At 40.6% G+C, this 27,189-nt stretch overlaps 1 protein-coding gene across 3 annotated transcripts in view; it reads left to right on the plus strand.

Moving 5' to 3' along the window:
• Rbcn-3A (Rabconnectin-3A) overlaps nt 1-27,189 on the plus strand; it is a 52,495-nt gene that overhangs the window by 4,301 nt on the left and 21,005 nt on the right. For 2 of the 3 annotated variants that reach the window (XM_065225552.1, XM_065225553.1), the window contains exons 2-6: nt 10,565-10,782; nt 10,844-10,989; nt 11,049-11,249; nt 11,316-15,481; nt 16,085-16,171. In XM_065225552.1, coding sequence (XP_065081624.1) covers nt 10,565-10,782; nt 10,844-10,989; nt 11,049-11,249; nt 11,316-15,481; nt 16,085-16,171 — 4,818 coding nt within the window. The remainder of the gene's footprint in view (nt 1-10,564; nt 10,783-10,843; nt 10,990-11,048; nt 11,250-11,315; nt 15,482-16,084; nt 16,172-27,189) is intronic. The other variant, XM_065225554.1, reaches the window with a different exon arrangement.

The following is a 27,189-nucleotide window of genomic DNA, read 5'->3' on the forward strand; positions in this document are numbered from 1 at the left end:
ACACGTAGTACAATGACATAAAACGAGTTTGAGGGTTTAGCTCAAGAAGCTTCTCAAAGTTTGCAATCACCAGTGGGTTCATAATTTCACAACGGGTGAGGAGCCTGAGGGATAATTCCGAAAACCGATCAGAGAGTGGCAACATGCCCGCTAACACTTCGAGACTCATCGTATGAGTCGAGTGCATGCATCCTAACGCGATACGAAGACAGCGATACTGGATCCGTTCCAGTTTGATGATGTGAGTTTTAGCCGCCGACTGGAAACAAAAACTACCGTATTCTAAAACCGATAAAATCGTTGTCCGGTACAACGTTAGAAGATCTTGCGGATGGGCTCCCCACCACGTTCCGGTAATTGTTCGGAGAAAATTGATCCTTTGTTGGCATTTCCGCTTCAGATACTCAATGTGGGATCTCCAGGTGCATTTTGAATCGAACCAGACCCCAAGATATTTGAAGGACATAGAATGAGTGATCGGTTTACCCAAAAGTTGAAGCTTTGGTTGTGCTGGGCTATGCTTCCTAGAAAAAACGACCAACTCAGTTTTCTCCGTGGAGAATTCGATACCTAGCTGGATAGCCCAAGTAGACAAATTGTCTAAGGTATCCTGTAAGGGTCCTTGCAGGTCGGCCTCTCTGGGTCCTGTCATAGACACTACTCCGTCATCTGCAAGTTGTCTCAATGTGCAGTTGTCCCTTAGACAATTGTCAATTTCTCTGACGTAGAAATTATACAGAAGGGGGCTTAAACATGAGCCCTGGGGGAGACCCATGTAACTAAATCGAGAAGCTGTAGAGTTTCCATGAGAAAAGCTCATATGTTTCTCTGACAGCAAATTGTACAAAAAGTTATTAATTAATGGAGAAAGGCCACAAGCGTGGAGTTTGTCTGAAAGGACTTCAACCGATACTGAATCAAAAGCCCCCTTAATATCCAAGAAGACAGAAGCCATTTGCTCTTTATTAGCAAAAGCCAATTGAATTTCAGTGGAAAGCAACGCGAGACAGTCGTTCGTTCCCTTGCCCCTACGGAAACCAAATTGAGTATCTGAGAGTAGGTGGTTCAACTCAACCCATTTGTCCAGGCGAAAAAGGATCATTTTCTCCAACAATTTTCGAATACACGATAGCATCGCAATGGGACGATACGAGTTGTGATCTGACGCGGGTTTTCCAGGCTTTTTAATGGCTATAACTTTCACCCGCCTCCAATCATCCGGAACAATATTAAGCTCCAGGAACTGACCAAACAAGTTCAACATGCGCCTCTTAGCGACGTCTGGGAGGTTCTTCAACAAGTTGAACTTGATTCTATCAGCCCCCGGAGCCGAATTGCCACACGAAAGGAGCGCGAGTGAGAGCTCCAGCATTGTAAAAGGCTGGCTGATCTCGTCTACCGAGTTCGTCGTTTCGCGAGGAATCATCTGTGCCGGCACAGAATCAGGACATACTTTTCGCGCGAACTTGAGAATCCAACTATCGGAGTACTCCTCGCTCTCGTTGTTTGAAGACCGGTTACGCATCCTTCGCGCCGCATTCCAAAGCGTATTCATCGACGTTTCGCGCGATAATCCGTCCACGAATTGCCGCCAGTATCCGCGTTTCATGGCTTTGATGAGGCTCTTGAGTTCGCGTTCAAGAGCCGAGTACGCTTCGAAATGTACGGGTGTTCCACGTTTCCGGAAAAGCTTAAACGCGTCGGACTTTTTACGATAAACCTCAGTGCATTGGTGGTCCCACCAAGGGGAAGGAGGTTTCCTACGGAAAGACGTTCCTGGAACCGGCCGAGTTTGAACTTGAAGCGCGCTGTCCAAGATCAGATTGGAGAGGAAGTTATATTCCTCCAACGGTGGAAGCCCTTCTACCGACGTTAGGGCATCTTCTATCACATTCTTGAACTTTGTCCAATCGATATTACGGGTAAGATCGTACTTCCATTCGAGGATGGGCCAGCCAAACGTGTTACTTCTCCATTGTTAAGAATTGTCATATTAAAGCTGTCGCAGAGGTCATATATCAAAGTAGAACGGTTGTCATCATACAGTTCCCCCCAGCCTGTACCGTGGGAATTAAAATCTCCCATAATCAACCGTGGAGCAGGAAGTACCGAACAGATATCTGAAAGTTGTTTGCGATTAACAACGGCTCTAGGAGGAATATAAACAGAAGCAATACAAAGGCTCTTACCTTTAATAATAGCCTGACATGCAACAACTTCAATACCTGGAAATTGTGGAAGATTCACTCTATAGAAGGAATGACACTTTTTGATCCCCAAAAGTACCCCTCCTCCACGCGAATCCTCACGATCCAGTCGAATAATGTTAAAATCATAAAAAGGAAGATCGATATCTGAAGAGAGCCAAGTTTCACAAACAGCAAATGCATCACAATCATTATTGTGAATTAAAAACTTAAAAGAATCTAATTTAGGAATGAGACTTCGACAATTCCACTGTAGAACAGTGATCAAATCCCCGACCTCGTTTGGAAAATTATCCATCGAAGGAAATGATTGCTGCAATGAGGGGCCACTTCAATGTCAATTGCTTCAAGAGGGTCTTCACAGAAGGAAGCATTGCCAGAACAATGCTTTTGAGAGGATCAGAAATATTGAGGTACTTGAGAATATCGTCCACAATTTTATCAAATGAGAACAACCCGGATGAAGAAAGGGCTTCTGTTCTTAAAAATGGGCCATCAGGGGTTTTTGATGTCCCCGGGAGAGATGGAAAGTTCTGGTTATAGTCAGTTCTGCGGAAACCAGGAGGAGTTGAAACTTCCTTTTTTCCATCACTCCTTGATTTGGGCAAGCTGATTTGGGGTTCCTTATCTGCAACTTTCCGCGAACGGATGCGTTTTCGTTTCCGTGCAGAACCTTCCGGAAAACTGAAAGAAACTCCCTCCTCAGCCAAGTCAGAGTCAGACTCGTCATCAGACAAAACAGCAAAGGGATTTTTGTCGTTGGTTGATGGTGTGGCTGTTTTTAGCATTGCTGCAAAAGACTGCCTGGAACGCTCCTTAAGAGAGCGTTCTAGTTTCTCCCCGCGTTGTTTGTACGCCGGGCACGATGAGAGACCATGAGGAGTTCCCTTACAGTACACGCATTTTGGTGCAGTGACTGTGCAGGCGCCATCCTCGTGCTTCTCCCCGCATTTGGAACAGCGTGCCTTGCTGCCACAGTGAGAGGCCGTATGTCCCAACTGTTTGCAGTTTTGGCAGTTCATGACCCGAGGAATAAACAAACGCACAGGTAGCCGAAGTTTTCCCAACTCGATGTAGTGAGGAAGGGCTGAACCAGAAAAGGTCACTCGAAACGAGTCTGTGGGGGTAAAGCTCTTTTTACCCTCGCTGAAAGATACTGAGTTCAGCTTCTGGACTTCCAGTATCTCAACCGTGGGAAGCAAGGGGTTCTTGAAACGGCCAACCGCTTGCTTCGCCAAGATCTCGGGGGTCAGACTCGATTCGGTGACCACACCTTCGATCTCCACATTACGAGCTGGGATGTACACTCTATACTCGAGTGTAAAGAGCTGGGAGGCAGCAATCTCGTTAGCTTGTTTCAGGTTAGAGACGACAACGCGAAGTTTATTGTACCTCACCTTCGAGATTTCGGTCACGGCCGAGAACCGCTTCGTCAGATCATTAGTAATTTGCATTACATTCAAAGGTTTCTTTTTGGGCTGAAAGTAAACAACCCATGGGCCAGTCGAGTCTTCTGGGTAGGCTCGCGATCGGGGGCTTATCTGTCCCTGTCCATTACCAGACTGAGATGACGAAGCAGGGATGGCATCATCTGATTTCTGGGATGACAGACGTTTTCGACCCTTCTTGCTATCGCGTGGCAAAGTGGTGTCATCTTCCGACAAAACGTCCATTTCGTCTTCCGACAAAATGTCCATTTTGCCGTACTAGTGGGAGCGAAAAACGCTCTACCACTGCAACGATAATCAAAATTACTCGGACACAATACACGAGAAAAAAAAAATACAAACACAGAAACACAAACTTAAAATTTAACTGATGGGAGAAAGAAAGAAACAAGAACAATAACTTATCTGATAATCCTATACTACTACCACCGAGCGTTTACACAGCAGCAGCGGAGCGACGCGCAGCTTTGATGATCTTCGATCCGCGTGTGCGGGCGGTCTTCGTTGGTGTGTGCTTGTATGAAGCTCGGCACTCAGCTGAACACACGAGATGGATGAGCGGTTTGAATGTGGAGGCAGATGCTGACACTCGATGACGATGATCCGTGTGTACAGGTATGCGTGACCACGCACCGATGGTGCGCAAAATGGTTGGCGAATTGGCAATCGCAAAAACAATTTTCCTTCCGATGATGCCGAAAACACACTTTCTTCTCAGAAAAAACTCACTTTTTGATAAATTTATCGGGAATTATGCCAGGAATCACTAAGCGAGAAAAAACTGATTATTTACGTCAGATAATAGCGAGAAAACTTCCAAATTAACGGAGCGCGAAACAAGTCGACCGTTCTTCTTGCTAGGACGCAGTGAGATGATGAACCATGTGAAACTAAACGTTGAGCGAATTCCAAAGTCAGTAGGTTTTGCATATTTTTTTCGTGTTTAACTTTGTACATCATCGCGAGTACAGATGAAAGGTTAATACACAGACAAACAGACATAACACTCGCAAGTTGTTCATCGAACAAGCATTTAACGGTCAATTTAAAAGTATCGTAGTTGGTAGTACCGCCACCTGTGGCGCGCATAGTCAATTCCATTGCGTTTGACGTTTACACACTACCGCCATCTGTTCAGCGTACTACCAACCACAGTGTATTCAACAGATGGCGGTAATGTATTTGCGACAATGTTTTACAGTGAGAAATATTCAATATGTTATGTCTGTTTGTCTGTGGTTAATATGTACACTGGAGTCGCTTTTTACGCGGGTGATACGTCCCGCGTAAAAAAAAACCGCGTAAATTCCGGAATCCGCGTAAACAAACTGCGTAAATTCTGAAATCTGTGTAAAAAAAACCGCGTAAAAAAAGACCGTGTAAAAAAAACCGCGTAAAAAGCGACTCTAGTGTATAATGATAAACCGCGTAAATTCTGATATCCGCGTAAAAAAATCAAAATCCGCGTAAAAAAAACCGCGTAAATTCCGAAATCCGCGTAAAAAAAACCGCTTGAAAAAAACCGTGTAAAAAAAACCGTGAAAAAAAAAACCGCGTAAAAAGCGACTCTAGTGTATGTGAGTATAGACAACGGAGTGAATACACATTTTTCACAATGCTGTCTTATAACCTATTTATTCAGATAGCATTTGCAGGGCTGTTACAACAGGCGCGGATTTCGCGAATTTCGCGGATTTCGCGATTTTCGCGGATTTGTCGCGGATTTGCAATGTTTGCATTATTATAATTGTGTTATAAATAAAGTTTATACATTCGATATACGACTAGCGTGCTTCTAGGGTTGATCTCCGACAAGTGGAGCGTCTGCTGATGGGACTATTACCACCCGATACAACGTAATACAAGAAGAAAGATGTGGTAGTCTTTAAAAAAGATAGCTGCGATGATTCAAGGATACCCTACGAAACACTACGAGAAAACTTGTTGCAGGTTCATTTGGTTCCTTTGGTGAGATCTTTTTTTATGAAGAGCTTTGAGTGGGTTGGTATATTTCCTTTTAATTCCGTTATAATTGCTTATCTTTTGACAGATACGCGTATTTCGTCTACTACTTGCAGACTTCATCAGTGCCAAGTACTCAACACCACTTTTTTTAATTTATTTATTTATAATTCATATCAATTAGTGTACAATTAGTGTATTGTAGAGTCCTTATTCATTTTACACTTCGCTTTTCACAAGTCAAAGCATTAAGGTTTTGTGATTGTGGTACGTTGTTAGCTACAGGGAAGGAAGTAATGTACAGAATTGTAAAGGTCGTGTCCCTCCCGCGTTGACGTTACTAAAGTGAAGGATTATACTGTCGGTGGTCGCACAATTGTCCCATGTGCTATGGAGCTTCATATACACATGGCAGTATTGGGCTTATAATATTTTCAAATGTTATTATTTTCCTTAGTGTAAAATATCACCTGCCGTGCAAGCACCATATTCTGAACGGATAAGAAGATCTCAACGTTATCGGATCTGAATAAAAACAAGTTTGCTATTTAAAAAATAATTCTTCTCATAGTCGTGTACTGCTGCTACATGTAGATAGGAAATCTACAGGACATATGGCTGTTATGCGAATAGTGGCAGTCCCACGTACGTCATACAAGTACTATATAAAATACATCTGTATGCATAATTAATCAAATTTTATTAAAAGAAAACATTTAAGAAAGTGACTATGCGTTCCATATTCTGAACGCTCGCTGTTGAATCCTTTTGGGAAAGCCTTTGCGAAAGCATTTTTTTCTGAGATGAAATACTTCACGGTAGCCCTCAAATGATGTATGTAGATGGGAAATCCACAAAACACTACAATGCGGTTCTCCTCATTTTCCGAAAAGATTGTTGACTTTCATAAAATTCTTAGCTGACGTGTTCTTTAACGCACCGTAACAGTAGTAGAGTAACCTTTTATAACTATTTTAAGCGCCTTTACAAAAAGTCGTAAACTGTTCTCCTTTAGTGTCGAGTTTTGTGTGGCCTTTTACTAGTATATGTTCAGCATTAAGGAACAAAGTGTGAAAAGTTGTGCCATATTTTGAACAGCACATTTACGAGTATTCACTAGCTCAGACCATTGAAAGATTTAATTAACGAAACCATTGAAAGAAAACTCAACTTACTCTGTTAATATCAGGCAAATGTGTAGTGTAAGTTATATTATAACGCTTGTATTTATAATATAACTTTTTTTTTATCAATAGTTCTACTCTAGCATCTTGGCGTATGCGCTAAACGGCCATATTTTTAGACGTTCTGCTTTGCATGGATTTTGTTTATTCACATTTTTTAAACAAATAAGGTAGTGAATGAAACTTTTTTGTTTTAATAAAGATATAGATAAAGGGTGTCCACGATGAAATTGCCACACACAAAATTGATTCGCAAAATTCGAGTTTTCATCCGATTGCCATCAAATTTTCAGGGATTGAGAAATAACTATTAAACTTCATTTTACCATTTTACTCGTATTTTATTTACAGTCCATACGCAAATGCCCGCACCTTGGCCTTAACCCCGGCCATAAGATTCTGCACAACCTGTGAATCAACCGTTTTTTGCATGTAAATCCATACTTTCTTCAGTTCCTCGACTGTCTTCACTACCTTAGGTCGTTTAAGAAGGTGCTGCTTCATAATCGCCCAGTACTTCTCGATGGGGCGGAGCTCCGGAGTGTTGGGAGGGTTGAACATTTTCGGCACGAAATTGACCTTATTGTCCGCATACCACTTCAGCACGTCCTTGGAGTAGTGGCATGAGGCCAAATCCGGCCAGAAGATTGTTGGGACGTTGTGTGCTTTCAGGAGAGGAAGCAGCCGCTTCTGGAGGCACTCTTTTATGTACACCTGTCCGTTCATCGTGTCCTGGGTCACGAAAGGTGCACTCCGCTTCCCGCACGTGCAGATGGCTTGCCAAACCAGGAATTTCTTCGCAAATTTGGACATCTTCTGAGTGCGGACATGCTCCGGAACGCTGAACTTATCCTTGGCCGTGAAAAACAGGTTGCCGGGGATCTGTTTGAAGTCGGCCTTCACATATGTTTCGTCGTCCATGATGCAGCATTCAACTTTCGTCAGCATGTTGAGGTACAACTTCCTGGCACGGGTTTTGGCGGACTTGTTCTGCTTCTCGTCGCGATTAGGGGCCTTTTGTACCTTGAACGTTCGAAGCCCAGCCTTAGTTTTGGCCTTCTGGACAAAACTTCGGCTTAGGTGCAGCTTCTTAGCCACATCCCTAACGGAGGCGTTCGGATTTCGGTTGAAGGCCCCAACTACGCGGTTGTGATTTTTGGTGTTGTACGGAATACTTTTTCCTTCACTTCTGGGCTTCCGATCGGTGGTCAACCGTTCCTCGAACCGCTTAATCACTCGCGACACCGTGGAATTCGCGATTCCCAACGTTTTATCGATGGAACGATGCGAGAGATCCTTGTTCTCGTGATGAATGCGCAAGATTTTATCACGCACGAGCTGTTCTTTCGACTCCATTTCCGCGAGTTTTGATCACAGGACTTTAAAACTTGCAGGATGTAAATAATGCACTATGAACTAAATCCACCCAAATTTTCATTAAATTCTACCCAACGGTTAAAAAGTTAGAGCAATTTCATAGTGTGGCAATTTCATCGTGGACACCCTTTACACAACATAGATGAAGAAATAAAACGCTATTTCAAAGTTGAAGCATACTCCAATAACGTTTAAACATTTAAAATAGGTTTTATGGTACTTGCACTTCAGTAAAGCTCAAACGATCACTTCTTGACTGTTTATATATTTTCGTTTATTAAATCGGCTGCTGTAAATATCAGATTTGGTCTGTAAACAGAGGAGTGCTTATTAGAAACTTCTCACCATTTTCCTACAATAGTTTTCACTTCATTTTGATATTCTGGTAGATTGTCTTAATTGGTTAGAATTTCGAAACTAACACATGTCCAAAGGCAAAAAAAGATCTGTTGGAGAAATTGGAATATTTATTTGAATTTAACTAGAATATATTCTTTTTAAGCATATATTTTACATCTCAAGGCACACTGCTTTACCAAATCACTAGATATTAAAAATAGGAAGAGGGAACTTAGGACCATATGCCAACATAGCGTGAATTAGAAAGAATGTTTGAGAATAGATTTTTTTGCATGGGGTACGTTAATCGATTTGCTTGGGACCAATAGGCTAATCAAGTAGTGAGCCAATTTAAAATCGTTAGTTTCCACCGGTTGCTACAACGGTGTACTTTGTATGTCGGTTGATGGCCTTAAATGGATTTAAGCTGTAGCCTCTCAAACCGTTCACTTTACTTACCCCGTAAGAGAAACGGGAAAGTTATTTTTATTCATACGACCCATGACAAGCCTTCATCGCTCAACTATGGTCAAAGCATTAATCTGATGGCTGATCGAATTCAAGAGCAAAATATAATAGAAGAAACCAAAGTATTTGTGTTGTCATTTATGATAAAAGAAAATGAAACTCAATCAATCAGTTTTAATTTGTAAGAGTTTATTTCATATCACCACGAAAATCATGAATTCGCTCTTATTCGTGTCTGTTGTTTTACATCCACACATGGTGAAATTCAGTGTCGTCCCGAACCTCACTTTTTACCTGTGCACCAACTTTCAAAACCAGATTTAATACCATATTCATACTCGAGTTGGTTGAAAAATACACTTAATCTTCTAGTTTACTAGATCTCTATCCATTGCAAGCAATATTTTAATAATTGTTTATGTTTTGAGAGTTGGTGCACAGGTAGATTGAGGTTAAGGAAACGCCACTGGTGAAATTACAAGTTGGTTTCCAATCACAGAGGTAACTCTAAGAGCAGAAGGTCCCGAAGAAACGTGCTCAAATTTTTGGCTCAGCTCTGGTACTATCTTCGATCCCAAGCTAATCGATCCACCCCTCGAAACATAGGAAAATCCACGAACCCCTCATTTCATATGTCAAACTTTCATAGCGAATTAAAACAAACATAGTGTAGTACTAGAATTTCGACTAGAATGGAGCACGTTAATCGATTTGCTTGGGACCAATAGACTAGTCAAGTAGTGAGCCAATTTAAAATCGTTAGTTTTCACCGGGTACAATCCCTTTGTTTACGTTGTGTGGCGACATCTACTATTTGCAAGTGGGAACGTGAAACTAAGATCACCTTGTCTGGGCTTGCATATTTTTGACCAATTTTAGACCACCACCCTTCCGCCGTAGTGTATTTTGTCAATCTTATACAAGGCTCGTCATAGGTTCTGACTCATATTCTGACTGACTGAGAAGTTGGAGTTGCTGGAAGATTCAGCAGTATTATTTTGCTGGAAAGTTTGCTAATCTTTCATCAAGTCTAGAATCAGCAAATTTTGCAGATTTTCAGCAGTTTAAATTCGGTGTGTAGTGGCGTCTTGTTTTTAAAATGCCCATTGAATATGCATTTAATTAAAAAAAAATTTGTTTAGTTTTCCCAGAAAGACATTATTTTTCTCTGCAAATGCCGTTTCCGTGCAACAATTTTCAACAAAGTTCCAAAATGGTCGAATTTTAGGAAAAATGGAATCGTAACAAGTAATTACTATAATTATCATACAAATCGGAGAAGGACGATGCAAAAATTCCTTTTTTTTCGAATTCCTCTTCATTTAGGCATGTTTCCTTAGTTAAGTCGTCTCTTTTTTCTGCAAATATCTCAACGATGCTCTGAAATGCTGAAGAAGGGAAATACAATATGTTCTAGCGTTTTATCATCTCATCATCGTCGTTGTCGTCGTCGTCGTAGAAACGAAGGAGGTGGATGCTGGTACCATTTGTCTGCTGTATTTACGTAATTTGTCTGTCACTATGGGATATAAATATTGATCTTTGTTCGTTATGTTTTTCTCTAATCACTACCAAACAGGCGTACGCAGCAGGGTGTAACATTGTTATCTTAGCTAGTAATTTCGAGCGAGTTCAGATTATCCCAGGAGCGGTACATAACTACATACGGATCTCGGCGCTTGATTGCAGTACTGATACGGGTAAAATCGCTGCCGCTTACGAGGACAAAATATGCATCTTCGAGCCAACACCACTGATACACAGTGACCGACCTTTATCACATGGGTTGGAATACAAGTATGATTTTTTTTAAATTAATTAATTAGAATATAATAAAATAGTTACTTCTCATATATAGATGGGTTCAGACGGGTAGCTTGCAAGCAACATCGCACATCAGTTCTCTGTCTTGGAATTTGGAAGGAACTCGTCTGCTGACTGGCGGTACGGTTTTGCAGCTCTGGCATGAGCGACTGTCTAAGCAGGATGACGATGAACCTACATGTAAGACTCGGTTACTCTTACCGTCAATGACTTAATGCTAACATTTGCAAATATTTTAGCCGTCAAGTTCGAAATTGGTGGCGATCGTGACCCCAGAACCCCGACAAATGAGGAAGAATCCGATTCACATTGGGATTGTGTTTGGAAATGTCACACCGCCACACCAGTTCATCACATGGCTTTTAGCCCGGATGGCACGCTATTTGCTACATCCGGGAAAAGCGATCGTTTGGTCAAGGTGTGGTACGAAAACAAGCACAGTACGTATATCAACAGTATGCATACAAATTTACAATTAACTCCTCATTTGTTATTTTCCATTACAGTCTTGTTTCCGAATAAAAGTTTTGATCAAGCACAATCGCAAAGCTTTTGCGGCATACCGGAAGCGAGCTATGGCTTCGTGTATGTTGCTCACCCAAGAGCCGTGACTCATCTATCTTGGCGCAAAACAAGCAAATACATGCCTAAGGGATCCGTTTCCAACATGCTTGTGACATCGTGCTTGGATAACATCTGTCGTATATGGGTGGAAACGGTCTTACCGGATGATGGCTTAGTCAATATGAACCAATTCGATCCCCTTGCATCACAAAACCCAAAGTTTCGAACTCACAGGCACAAACATCGTTTTATGCAGCGTTTGAAGCACATGAAGACATGCTTCCACATAAGACGTCATGCCAAGCATAACGGTGCCACTGGCCTCAATGGAATGGGAGCGGGTTTCGGGGGTCCAGGGGCAAGCGCTGGTTTCGGAAATCCACCAATACCGACACTCCCGTCTACCTACAGTGTACATGATTTCCACTCATACGGTTATCATGGTACTGGAATGACGCCAGGATTGCATTTCCATTTGGCTGCCTCAATCAACGCCGAAACGGACATACCACTGGTACCTTCGATGCACACGAACGACCCTTCGACGCAGCCTAATTTCATTCTACATTGGCTCAACAACAAAGAGATGCATTTCTCTCTGCAAGCAGAGGCTATTTTACAAGAAATGACTAGAAAAGTTATCGAAAAGGAAGATTTATTGTCTGGAGCAAACAGCGATGGACATTCCGAAGGACTACACGAAGACGATTTACCGAACGAAGATGGCAGGAGAAAACCAAAAATGAAATCTACATTTTCACAAGACGAGAGCAACAGTGAAGATCATCCTCCTTATCCGACGCACCGTTCACCTTCGGTAGGAGGTGCTTCCCATGCAGGATTACCAAGTCATCACACGTTATCGAATACAACTTCAATAAATTCGTTGGCCAATGACGGTGGAAATATACACGTCACGGATTCACTGGATATGAAAATCGAATGTCTGCTTCGAGATTGGCATCACAGCCCGGATTTGTTGTTTTCGATCCATCCAATCGATGGAAGTTATCTGATATGGGTGGTTGAGTGGCTCGACGAGTATCATCCCGGATCGTTCCGGCAGGCACAGGTGTCGTTCTCTACAAGGATTCCTTCTGCGTTCCCATTGGGTGATGCAATGTCAATGTCCACTACGGTCGCTCTATACAACACTGGAGGAAACCTAGGTTTTCGCGATATGATAGTGAAAGGACCAAAAGCAAGCAACGGAAGTAACGGTAGCAACAATCCCGATGTGAACAGTGATATCGTAACATCACTTCCCAGTGTCCTGGAAGAAAATGAAGGTCACGAAGAAGACAACGACGCAGCAAGTGGAGATGGCGATGCTGAATCCAAAGGAGCCGGGGAAGCCACTGGCAATGAAAATGCAGCAGAACATTCGGACATCCTAACTGCTCCTCCATCACCAGTCATCTCGATGGTAACAAAGCATTCAAACGGAACGCTCAATCTATGGCAGCTTACTTTTGCGGATAAAACTAAATTCTCCCAGGTTCTGAGCATAGGCCATGCTTCGAGAGCATCTGGTCATCGATTCCGCGTGAACGATATAACTTGCCATCCGGTGTTGCCCCTTTTGCTCACAACCTCCCATCATAATATTCCAGACATTCCAAGTTCGAACGCAAGTTACCCTGGCAAACAGTCAGGCGATCCCGATTACAAACCGCATCGTCCGAAGGACATATGCACGCCATCTGGATTCTGCTCGGAATTAATCCTGTGGCGTGTGGATGCAGTTGGACCACTTTCGCAATCTGGAGGAGTTAGTGAATTGGCTCGCATCAATTCGCCAGAAATCTCTGCATTCAGTAACGTAGCTTGGATTCCGACACTGCTTCCTAGTACCACGTTAGGAAATTTGAGTAACTCTCCATCGGCGTGTTTTGTGGCGAGCGATGGCGAAAGTCTACGGGTGTACCAAGCGGTGATTGATGCTAGAACACTTCTTGCCGAGATTTCTAGCTCCGAAAGACGCTTCCGTCGAATGGACTCGATGGTGTCGCTCTCGACGGAATCATCCTCGGATAACGTACCCGCAACACAGTCAGCTTTGCACGATAAAATAAAGATCGTTTCACAGCAATCAACGGCTAGGCCAGGATGCATAATACAGTTGGATGCAATCGACGATGCTACCCACGATTGGCAAAACACTCAATTCCTTCATGTATTCCAAGAGCAACTCATAACGGGGGAACGCTCGGAAGAACCCATTTTTGCTGGAAATGAAAACAAACCACCTGTGGGATTGATGGACGGCCAGATGGGCGCAATGGTGGATTTACAGAGAAATGCTCAATTTGAAGAACCTTTCTATTTGGTGGTACTAGAACGGACACAAACCGGAACTACCATTCACATGTGGCGCATTGTAATTGCATCCCAACCAGCCGCACCAGACGAACTGAGCAGTAGTATGATGTATGTGCCAGATAGCAACCTGGTTCAGGATCTGGACGACCCTGAGTTTATCCACCGGGCTTCAATGGCTGGAGTTCAAATACCAGAAGACGCTAAAATTCCAATCGATCAAAGTCCGCATGTCAACATTACAACGACCAAGGTATGTACCCAAGAACTACCACTACCTGACGGGGTAGATGTCATACATGCCGCACCAGCTGCTGGACACCTGAGCTCATCTTCGATTTATCCGGCTTGCTTTGCACCGTACATAATTGTAACCGCTTGTTCCGATTCGACTGTCCGCTTTTGGAAGTGCAAGGCGCCTAAAAGCGATGCTAGTGCAGAGAGCAAACTGAACTTCAAATATGAATGGTTCGAATGGGAAATGATACGGAAGGACCAAGAATCGACCATCGATGTTAATGGACAGCTCTTGCACATAAGTGCGGCTTATTCGGGAAGAATCGCATGCGCATACAAATATGGGAAATCGTTCACTAGACCGACAAAAAGCAGCGATCCGGAATCACGCTATGTAAATCTTTGCGTTGCTATCTATGAATGTGAAAGTACCGGTGGCAGCGAGTGGGTTCTTGAGGACACTATTCATCTGAAGAACATTCACTTACCGAGAATTCAAGTTGATCCACATTTGGATTTAAGCTACCTGTACGATAATCGAACTTTGCAAAAGAAACAACGATTGAATCAAATGTTGCAAACGTTGTCCCATGACGAAATTCGATCAAGTCGTAACGGAGACGTCACTCCAGAGTCTCTAGCAAAGCCCGGTTCAGGGTTGTTGGCAGTGCCGAGCTTCAGTACACTTCAGTCACTGCGAAAAAGTATAACGGAGCATGGTAATACGTGTCCACTTACTCAAAAGCATCTCGTTCAACTGGACTGGGTTTCAAAGGAAGACGGTTCCCACATTCTCACCGTTGCTGTTGGTAGCAAAATAATGCTATTCACACCGGTTTCCAGTGACCTGGCACAATCAAACATGAAAGCCATGAAGGAATCGCAATCGTCAAATCGGCCACTTCTAAGGAAGGCAAGTTCTCTGGCGCAGCCCCATTTCAATGATGAAATACGATGGATGAAACTACGCCAGATTGGGCTGCAAACAGCCGACGGTCTGCCTCCTTTGCCAATGCAAATATCTTGGGTTCGGGACGGTATATTTGTTGCTGGTATGGATTCCGAAATGCATGTCTACTCTCAATGGAAACCGCAAAATAATGCCATCAATCATATGGAGATTGAAGATTTGTACGACAATCGTTACTTGAAAGATGAGGATCTTCGTTCGCTCGCACAAGAGAATACTCAGAGACGTTTGGCCAATGTGTCATCGATGCCAGTATTATCCCGTGTGAGTTCCATAAACCTTCAAATGCTCTCGAACGATAGCAAGAAGAAGAAACCTGGTACTGCCAGCACTGGTCAGCTTAATAGTGGCAACGAACAGCAGCAACCAGTGCACGACTACATGACTGACTACGGTCTGTTTGAGGCGTCCAGGATCGCCTGTCCTGTTTTACCACAGTATCATCCGAAACAACTAATGGAACTGCTCAACTCCGGTAAAATTCGTTGGGTTAAAGCAATTCTGGCACATCTGGTCCGATGCATCAGTGGTTCGTATACTATTCGTGGAGGCGGAAGCGAAGAAGAGAGCCTCAACAGACAGGTATGGTTTGAGTTTTTAAGTACTTTCGTTTAGCTGATAATCTTCATAGTCAAACGTGTGATTAATATGATTTGAATTTTTTATCACCCTATCATATTCTAGTTCCTGTTGTGCACTTGTTGAGATTAACCCAATTTCAATATCAAGCATCTTATCGCTTCATCCATTTTTCGTGAACTCTGTTTATACCGCGTACCTACAACATGTATTGCATCCCATTTCACCATGATTGAAAATGGATCATCATTAATTTGGATTTCCAGTGAAACCTTTACTGTATAGCGAATGTTTCCAATACCTCTAGTGTTTTGTATTGAATGCAGATAGTAAACTTTTCAGAATGCTCGCTTTTAGGTATCGTGGTACTGTGTAATATCGTGTACAATAACCTGCTATTACTGCTATCACCATTCGTTGACAGTAAACGTTTCTACAAAATTTTGATTATATTGAGACATTATAACTATCTCTTTCAGACTACAGCAAACACACGTTTAACATGGACAAAATTAGCAAACAAAGCTCAAAATTTGCAGGAAACAAAATTTTGTCACCCACTTCACCATTCATGTTTTTTCTCTATTTTTCCGTTACGTGTTACAGCGTGGTTGGTCTAGATCTCGCACACTTTCTGTTAGCTGTCCAGCAGGCACTGTTAGTCCTCTTGAACCGAGAGGATCGACGACACAGGTGCGATTTAGTTTTAGTTTTGCCCTTCTCTTTCAGCTCTACTTATTTTCGAGTCTCTTTACATTACTAAACAATCATTATTTACTAACTTCATTTTCGAATGGTTTCGAAACTATTGGCTTCATCGCTTTTTTTTCTCTGGCAACATACTGATCAAGTTTATCATCGGTGAAAACTGCCGAACTAACATTGGAAGCCGCATAGAAACATTGGCTGATTCATTATAGGTACAAGGCAACATGCCCATAGGCGTAGCCAGATAGGGGCAGGGGGGGGGGCGACTGCCCCCCCCCTAAACTCGGCAACACAAAGGCTTTCGAGGAAATGGCGTTCGGTGAAATGGCATTCGGCCAAATTTTCCATGGTAATTTTTTTTTCGCCCCTCCCTAGCTCGAAACCTGGCTACGCCCTTGAACATGCCTATACTTAAACTGATTACACACGTTTCTCAGCTTTCAACGTTTGTTGGGTTATAAAGACAGATAGGTATTATCACAGCAGATCCATTTAAACTCACACAAAAGCATTATGTAATTCAATATGAAGGTGAATAACAATAACTCCAACACTAATAATACTCCTCATTGCTTCTCACTTGGTATTCTTCAAAGGTCAAGCCGAAATATTTTTAGTTAAACTTCTCAGATCTTTAATGCAAACCTAACCTGTAGCTTTGTTTTGTTCTGCATTAGCTAGCTTTAGCGTTTTTAGTGAATGCATAACTTTACTAGAGCTGGTATTATGGAGTTGTCGTGATAATTATAGAAATTTATTTAAATACAGTGAATAGCTATTGTAACGTCTAGTGTTAAGTTCCAGAAAAATAAGTCGATTTTTTTATTCGAAACAAAACAGAAGGTTTTATTCAAGGCAAATTGTGATGTGATATGCTAAGTATAAAACCTGCTGTTACACAGTGCAGCACTTAATTTTCTTCTTCTCTCTGATATAACTACGATTCTATTCACAACTTTCAGGGTTTCAAACGACTTTTTGGTTCGTGTATTGCCATTTCAGGGAAAACAAATCCGGAGTGATTTGAGATTTGGGCGTAATTGCTTTTGTAAACAAAGACGTCAATTGCCGATTTCTCTTGAATTAAAGCCCAAACCCCTGAATAAAATATACCAAATGATAGAGGAATCATTCTTCTACCTCATAGCGTTATTAGTTTTCGAGATTGAGCTTTTAATCGCGAGAAATCTGTGATTGACGTGTTTGTTTACAAATGCAATTACGCCCAAATCTCAAATCACTCCTGAAATTACAACGCAACTGGCAACCGCAGCATGCTATTAAAGCTTATAATCTGACGTCAAATGCTATTTATTCTCTGGATTGGCAATATATGTAAAATACTATCATTCTCTCGTTGGGGTGCTTTTTAGTTGGGAGTTCGCTAATTGGGTGGTGACGTCTCAACAAAAAAAACAGCTAATCATAATTATATCAAAGTAAACTACCCTTGACATTTCATTGCTGTCCTTGAAAATTATCTAGTGCCCTGTTTTGCACTACCGATTGACAGCTTTTAAACAATCACAACAGCTTCCAACTGCAGGTCATATCAAAATAATACACTATGATTTTGTTAGCCTCTCCATGAATGTCCAAAGAGTGCTTTTTATTTCAGTATGAGCATCAGCATTTCTGACATTTTAGCTGCTGGTTGACTTATAAGCACTCAAGGTTTATACGTATCATTTGTGACTTGATTGACCAAGTCTGTACGAAGTTAGAGCAGTTTTAGTAAATCGCTTCTTATTTTACTACCATTTTTCTCTCTGTTTCTTAAAGCACTATGAACCAAATTTGCTCTTTTGTAGTTAAAACATTATTCTTTTTGCTCAAAATTTACTAAAATTTGTTCACAATGAAAAAAGATCATTCAATGTTGGAAATTATTCCTATGTCTGAACTACCTTAATTTCGTCGGAACTCTTAACAGGTTTTCTTTGGAGAATTCCCTTTGAGTAATTCTAAAGTTTTCTCTAATTTCTAATAAAAATTTACGTTGGAATTAATCGCTCATTTTCTACCAGAAATTTTAACACAATAAGGCAAACTCCAGCTTTCGCTGAAAAAACTTGATCAAATTATTCCTTCTTACAGGAAAAAATCTCAGGGATGGAATGCAGGAAAATGCAAGTTGGGCTTAGACCTGTAAGAAAGAATAATTTCAACAAGTTTCCCAAACGAGAACTGGAGAATGCATTGCAGATTTGTCAGGCTCCTTTTAAGGTGACCAGCCGTGTAGAAAAATACACAGAAGGAATAGAGAGGGGAACCAAAGTTGGTACTTTATGAAACATTTGATGAAGCACCAACTTTGAACCCTGTCCCCCTTGTAGTGTATTTTCCTACATGACTGGTCACCCTAAAATGCTACGCTAAATATATGGATCTTCTCTAAGTCTATTTCCTCAGCATTTCCAAAGTAATGTCTCGTTTAAATACTGTCAAAAATTGATATTTTCTTTAGAATACCTTTGAAACTATCTTAAGTTTCAGATTATCTTGAAATTCTTATTACAATTCTCGTAGAATTCATGAAAATTCTTTTAGGGTTCTTTCCAGTATTTTTTTTTGGGATTGTATTCAGAATCACCTTGGAATTGTAATTAAAATATCATTTGAATTATCATCCAATCTCAATGGAATTCACATTGCCATATAATTCTACTCATAATTCTCTTGGTATTCTCCATATAATTCACCTGAAAGTCTCCTCGCAAAGCTCATTGGAATTCTTTTCGGAATTCCTTGAGAATAATTTCCAGAATTCCCCAGGAGGTCTCTTCATAAAGTCGTTGGAATCATTCCAATCCTCATTGGAATTACCTTGAACCTTCTTCCTGTAAGTTTAACTAAGTCCAAACGGACGATTTTCTTATGCTCAACATATCGATTTCTTTTCCAAATAAGAAATTGTGTATATTTTCCAATGTCAGACGTTTTTTTTTCCTTGATTTTGTTTTCCGTCGATCTTGTTTTCCGTGCTGAGCACCAATGCTACCGACGCCAGGGAGACAGCTAATGCATCTTCTTTTGCATAAGGTGAGGGTGTCGACTTTACCGAAAATGCAGATTTTGTTTTTCTGTCCTTAGATGCGCTCGCGACTAGTAGATGGAAAGAAGATTGATGAACGCGATACGAGAAGATGGATTTAGATGCGTGACATGAAATAAAGATTTTTCGTAGATTGTTCTGACTGATTCGTTAGCGTGAAGTTTTCGGGCATCTTAGAATTGAGATGTGGATGTGTCGTTCCTCTACAACGTATCATTCGTGAAAGTAAAAGGTGTATTCGTAAAAAACGTTTCTCTGAAAAATATTTACCAAAAATCAACCGATTCTTTTGGAATCTTGCAGCAATGAATTTTTGTTTTATTATTATAGGGGCTTAAAGCCATTCCCAACAAACATTAAAAGAGAATAAGAGCTTGTAAAAATATGCTTCTTCAGATAATAAAAAGCCATTTCAGCCTTTAATCAACTCAAATTGTTTGTTCGGTTGACTGGTTCGGCTCTAACCCACAACTTGTAATGTAAGTTAAGGAATGTTTATTTTATAAAAGTTATGGAATGTTTATTTTATAAAACCGCCTTTCTTAGCCAAAATTACCACATGACCTAGAACCTCGAGAAAATAGGGTCTTATTTATGCTCTGTCTAAGAAATCCGACTATTTGATTAATAGGGTGAAGTTCCCAAATACTCCAAATAATAAACAAATAACATAAAAAAACGATAACCAAAATGGTAAAACTATTCCACAAATGGGTTGTATGATACCCCGAATACGTCATTAAGCACTTTAGGGACGTTCTACACTAAAAAAAAATCACGTAATGGAAAAAAAAAATCCATCCTGAAACCGTCGTTAAGAGCGGACCACACAAACCAAGCAATATAGTGCGTCAAGTGTAGTGAAGCGAATTTTGCAAACCGCGTGCGTTTTGATTGATAAAAAATTTCTTTATTTTCTTTTAAATCCGATAAATTAACAGTTTGTTCATAGTGTAAATACTTGTAAACATTGAATAGAGTGATATTCTTATTAGTGATAGTTACTTTTCAAGGTATAAATAGTAAAAAAAGAGAAAAAGTAGGTAATCTTTGGAGTTAGGTTCAGATTTCATGGTTGGGTAAAACCAAGTATGAAAGATGTTGGCAGAAACAGCAGCTTTCTGATTATGTAGTGAGAAACCAATGGGGTCGTCACCACTATCATAACCAGTATACTCACCAAGAATGTTCTCAACCTGAAAAGGAAACGACTTCTTCCAGTTTCGGATCAGCTTTCAAAAAGTAGTTTCTGTGAATAAATTGCCTTACGCAGTCTTTATTCCGTCAACCGTTTGCTGATACAAAATGAGGATAAATTCACTGTATTCCTTATTGATCTTATACATTTCACTGTCCCATCTATTCTAGCGATATATATATAACTTTACAATCCACGCGGTCTATTTCATTTGCCTATGCCTAATTGTGTGGTGAGAGAATTCGTTCTCCCTCTCTTCTGATTATTGGGATCTCATATCCCGAGTAGAAATGAATGACAAATTTATATTCCAATACTTCCCTTCAATTTATCATTCCTAACAATTCGCACATTTTATAAAATCTTGATTTTAATAGGGGTTTTGTAAATACATCTGCAATCTGATCTTCACTCTTAATATATTCCAATTTAATTTTCTTCTCATTAATCAAGTTTCTAATGAACATATACCGCACATCAATATGTTTTGTTCGCTGATGCTCTCTAGGTTCCTCCGATATTCGAATGCAGGGAATGTTGTCCTCGTATATGGTGAATGGAGTGAACGAGATTCCCATCTCCCGCAGCATACACGATATCCATACACCTTCCTTAGAAGCGTCACATAATGAAACCAGTTCCGCTTCTGTTGATGATAGCGTCACAATGTGCTGCCGCTTGCTCTTCCAGGACACGATGTTGCCATAAACCAGAAAAGCGTTTCCGGAATTTGACTTTCTCTCTTCAATATCGTTTGCGAAGTCCGCATCCGCGTATCCCTTTAATGGCTCGTCATCCTTCTCACGGTAGTAAACCAAGCGTCGCGATTTCGTTCCTTGAAGGTATCGAAGGATCCTCTTCAATCCTGCCCAATGATCATCTCCTGGCATGCTCTGAAATTGACTCAAAATACTCACAGCAATAGTTATGTCAGGTCTTGACATTAGTGTCAAGTACTGTAAGCATCCCAACAATTGCTTAAATGGTTTATCAGTACATTTTTCAGATCTTACCCATTTATAGTTCGCATCCATAGGTGTAGCCATCGACTTACAGTCCATCATACCAAATATATTCAAAATCTTCTCAATATAGGATTGCTGAGACAGCTCTAATGTACCTCTCTCAAGATTTCTGGTAATATCTAAACCCAGGAAACTTTTAACTTCCCCTAAATCCTTCATCTTGAAATGGTTCGATAGCATTTCCTTAATCCAATTGATAGCAGATATGTTAGTTCCAAAAATCAATATATCATCTACGTACAAGATGATAAAAAGACCCTTTTTAGAGCAATTATAAAGACATGTGTCGCAATTCAGCCTCTGAAACCCTAATTGTGACATTATTTTATCAAAGTGTTGATTCCAGCTCCTACCGGCTTGCTTCAACCCATAGAGACTTTTATTCAACTTACATGTCTTAATGTTTCCATTCTCATCTCGAGGAAGTTTCATATAAATCTCTTCGTTCAGTGTTCCGTTGAGAAATGCAGTTTTGACATCCATTTGATGTATTAACCAATCTTTCTTTACTGCAATCGAAAGCATCGTCCTTACAGTTGTCATCTTTGCCACTGGAGCAAAGGTTTCACAGTAGTCAACACCTGGACGTTGCGAACACCCCTTCGCTACTAACCTTGCTTTATATCGAATGGACTCTCCTTCTTCCTTGATACTAAACACCCACATGGAATTAATAGCCTTTTTTCTGTCCGGTAGCTCGTTGATTAATGACCATGTGTTGTTTTCCTTCAAGGCGTTTAATTCTTCATCAATGGCTTGCTTCCATTGACCCCAATCACTCCGTTTACGTAATTCATCAATATTCTGTGGAATTTCACCTGAACCGCTCAAAGATAGAAAAACAGTTTCAAAATCATTTAGCCACGCAGGGGCGTTAACAGTTCTTTTAGGACGATTTCCTTCTTCAGGATTATATTCATCCTCAACTACTTCTTCCCCACTCATGAACTCATCGTCACTGTTTTCATCAGATATGGAATGATTCTCTACTTCAAAAATTTCAGGTTCAGGTCTTCTTTCTACCTCACAGAAAATCGGTTCTTCTTCGGATGTTTCTTTAATTTTTGTGAAATAAAAACTATGTTCATCAAATTTTACATCTCTTGAAATTATAACCTTTCGTATATCTTCATCCCATAGTCTGTACCCGTTTGGTGCATACCCCATCATACAAAGAGACTTGCTTCTCTTGTCCAACTTTGTACGGTATTCCTTATTCACGTGTACATAGGCAATACAACCAAACACTCTAAGTTTGCTTACGTCAGGTTTTACCCCAAACCACATTTCAAAGGGCGTTTTTGAAACGTTCAATGCACTTGTAGGACTACGGTTTAATACATATGTTGAGGCATATAATGCCTCTCCCCAAAACATTGACGGACAATTACTCTCATGAAGAATTGTTCTCACTTTATCCATTAAGGTCCGGTTCATCCTTTCGCTGACACCATTTTGTTGTGGTGTATACGGAACAGTGGGTGTCATCTGAATCCCTTTATCTCGACAGAACGTCACAAAATCTCCGCTGAAATACTCCCCACCATTATCTGTTCGCAACCTCGAAATTCGAAGAGAAAAATGTGAAGTTACCATAGCCTCATATTCCCGAAATTTTTCCAAGACTTCGCTCTTATAGCGGATTAAATATACAACTACAAAATGTGTATAATCATCAATGAACGTTACAAAGTATCTGTATCCGTCATGTGTATCTTCTGGTAGCTGACCACAAACATCAGAGTGAATTAGCTCTAGTGGTCTACTAGATCGGATCTTAGGCGAATTATCAAAAGCTTCTCTGGTTTGTCTTCCATAAATGCATGATTTGCATGTCAATGGGGAACCAGACATGGAAGATAGTTCAATATTCAACCTCTCTACCATTTTGTCCTTCATCAGTTTAAATAAATTCTGTGCTCCCAAATGACCGAACCGAACATGCCACAACTCATGATCTTTTAATACCTTGCCAGAAAATACTTTATCTGAATTTCCATCAAACTTAACGTTCAAGATATACAAACCGTCAACTCTTTCTCCCGTAAGAATCAACATTCCTTTTTCATCGAAAATTTCCACTCCACCATTTCTGAATACAACTGACTTCCCAGAAGACTCGATTCTTGAAACAGAAACAATATTGTAACTCAGATCAGGAACATAAAGAGCATTATACAGTGTAACATTGAAATTTTTATTTGTTCCTATGTTCACATTTCCGGACTTTTCAGATCTCAACATCTCTCCCTTTTTGGCCGTTTGAATGGCAGCCACGGCGTCCCACAAATCATTGAACATTCCGATGTCATGAAACATATGTTTCGTAGCTCCTGAATCCAGCAAGGTTACCCCACCGGATGGCACCGGCATCTTGGTGAGATGCATCTTCGCTATTTTATAATCACGAACGGAATCCTCGGATAGTATCTCCAACGGTATCCGTACTCTGAACGCGCCATTCTGTCGCGTGACCATAGCCACATCACGACGTTGTCCTCCCGGGTGGTTCCTAAATTCCGTCCTTTCGGCTTCCTTCTTGCGGCGTGCTTCGCGACAATTACGTTTCTTGTGTCCGTACCGACCACATTCAAAGCATCTCACCGAACTTTGCTGGCGTCTCTGTTCGTATCGCTGATCGGGTCGATGATCTGGTCGATGCTGGGGTTGTTGCTGGGGTGCGTACATGGCCACCTGTGATGGTCCCGAATCGTTTCGCTTGCCCTTATTTTCTTCGGCGTCCAAAAATACCCGCTGGACTTGCTCCAGTGACATCAATTCCAAGTCGTCCTTCCTCAACACAGAGAGGGCACCAATCAAATTTTGGAATTCCTGCGGTATAGCAACGAGCAAAGTATTTAATTTTTCGACCCCTCCAATAGTCTCCCCCATACTCTCAATTTCCCTAACAATTTGTTGGTGAGCTGCAAAGAGTTGCTTCAAAGAGTTAAATTTTTGGGATTTTAACGAATATAATTTCGCCCGGAGTCCAATCATAGCCATCGGCCCATGTTTTTGAAAAATTTCCCCTAATCGAGTCATAATTTCCTTAGCATAGTTATAATGTATAACATGCCCCATTGGCTCATCATCCAATGCAAGCCACAGCTCATTAACTGCTGTATCCTCTTCTTTAAGCCGTTTTTGTAATGCGGCTTTCCTCGCATTCTCTTGTTCGGCGGTAGCCCCGGCGATCGCATGGAAATAATCTTCTTCTTCAGGAGTTTTGTCGAGAGTGTGCAACAAACCTTCATATTTAAAATGTTGCTCCATTCTTTTCTTCCAGAACGGGAATGTCTTTTCGTCCCCTCTAAACATTGGAATAACCACTCGCTTGAGACGGTTTTCCATATTTGCAATAATAATAAAAAAAAGAAGAAGGCCGTCTAAAATAGTCTAGTCGATAATCTTTTGATCAAAGTTTGCTCCACAGAAAAATGGTCTCCGTCTGAGCAAAACTTTTCTCAAATAATCCCTATGTTTGCTCCTCAGAAAAGAAGGTCTCCGACTGAGCAAACCCTAGAAATTGTTCCACAGAGAGAAGGCCTCCGTCTGAACAATTCTATAAACTAACTCCTAAACGTCAACTCGTCTGGGCCCATAACCTGTTGGCAGAAACAGCAGCTTTCTGATTATGTAGTGAGAAACCAATGGGGTCGTCACCACTATCATAACCAGTATACTCACCAAGAATGTTCTCAACCTGAAAAGGAAACGACTTCTTCCAGTTTCGGATCAGCTTTCAAAAAGTAGTTTCTGTGAATAAATTGCCTTACGCAGTCTTTATTCCGTCAACCGTTTGCTGATACAAAATGAGGATAAATTCACTGTATTCCTTATTGATCTTATACATTTCACTGTCCCATCTATTCTAGCGATATATATATAACTTTACAATCCACGCGGTCTATTTCATTTGCCTATGCCTAATTGTGTGGTGAGAGAATTCGTTCTCCCTCTCTTCTGATTATTGGGATCTCATATCCCGAGTAGAAATGAATGACAAATTTATATTCCAATAAAAGACACACGGGAAGAAGGTCCCAACTTACCACTAGACAAAAGTAAGGAATGGTTGGAGATATCGTTGCCCCTATCTGACAATGACCTCTTTGAGAGATTTACGGAAGACGAAATGAAAAAGAACACAGACGAACAAAGAACAAGAAAAATACGAGACAAACATACGGAAAACAAAGACAAAAACAACAAACAATTAAAAAAAAACAAAATAATCACAACAACAATCAGAAACAATTACACCAAATCAAACGCTAACTTTTAACACTACAATCAACTCACAAACACCAAGCACAAGCAAAAATAACACAGACACAAAACCAACAGAAAAAAACAACAATAAAAATCAACCAGAACCACATAACTGGGTTAAAAACGACCAACACAATGTAGTATTCTTTGAACCCATCTCGGTGAAAACTTGCTAGAACCCATGGAAGTGGGTAATTTTTTACATGAAATAAAACTTGACCAATTCACCGAACTGAACCGCGCAGGACAATACAGATATAAACTTGCATACAAAAAACCAAAAGACACAGAAAAAATCCTCAATTCAACACAAACATTAAAAAACAATAACTACAAAGCTTTCATTCCAAAAATGTTACTCGAAACTACGGGAATCATTAAAAACATACCTACGTCAATCACAGAGCGAGAAATCTATCAAAATGCAGTAAGTGAAACAAAAAATCATCAGAGTAGAAAAAATAAAACGACGGAAAGATCCGAAAGACGCACGATCGGGACTAATCGGTACGAGATCTGTGAAAAAAAATGCGAAACCAGAAATTTACATTTATCCTGTCAGAATTTGCACAAAGTGTTGGAGGTTAGGTCACAAAAACGCAGCATGTAAAAGTAAGACGACATGCATTAAATGTGGGAAATACGAAACAGAATATCACACAGAATGTCAGAAAACGAACAGGCGAAAATGTAGGAACTGTGACCGACTAGCAAGGATTGCCCAGAACGCATAAGAATGGAACATGTGAATGACATATCAAGAAGCAGAACAACTATATCCAAAGCCTGAAATTAGCACTAAGAACAGCTATGCTCTTCTGGAGTCCACCGTTGATTTCCCTTAAATGGAACGTCAAACAGAGAGTTCAGACATGTAAATAACTCGAACAAGACGAAAATCGATTACAAACAAAATGTGTAAAATCTGACACAAAATAACACACCAAATCAAACAGACAATTCTAAACCGGAAATAATAAAAAAAATACTTATCCAACAGTTGAAATAATCCCTGAATAGGTCAGAACACGAAACGAAAATCAATTATTTGATTCATGCGTTTCACTTATACATTTTTGCCAAAACATCAGCCTTATACATTCCATAAGACAAACCACATAGGTCCTATTAGAATGCATAGAAGGTATGTGTGACCGCTTATACATTTCATTTGACACATGATCTTTATTAACTTTTTGCAAGGCGTCTGCTTATTAGTTGACTTATACAATTTATGAATAATCAGCAATGGAAATTTGCCAAAAGGTATAAGGGGATTTCTATCCGTGCAGAAGCTGAAAAACTACAAACCACACAAAAACAAAACCTAACAATACAACTATAAAACATCTTTTCCAAAATCACGGATAAAAAAACCGACAACCATACAGCATCGATCGAGATTGGTTCAATGATACAAAACTTATCAAGTCTAACAAATAAACAACATAAA

The sequence above is a fragment of the Ochlerotatus camptorhynchus genome, unplaced genomic scaffold, assembly GCF_037179485.1.
Source record: "Ochlerotatus camptorhynchus isolate MF236.1 unplaced genomic scaffold, CSIRO-AGI_Acam_v1.1 ptg000231l, whole genome shotgun sequence".
Classification (NCBI taxonomy): Eukaryota; Metazoa; Arthropoda; class Insecta; order Diptera; family Culicidae; genus Ochlerotatus; species Ochlerotatus camptorhynchus.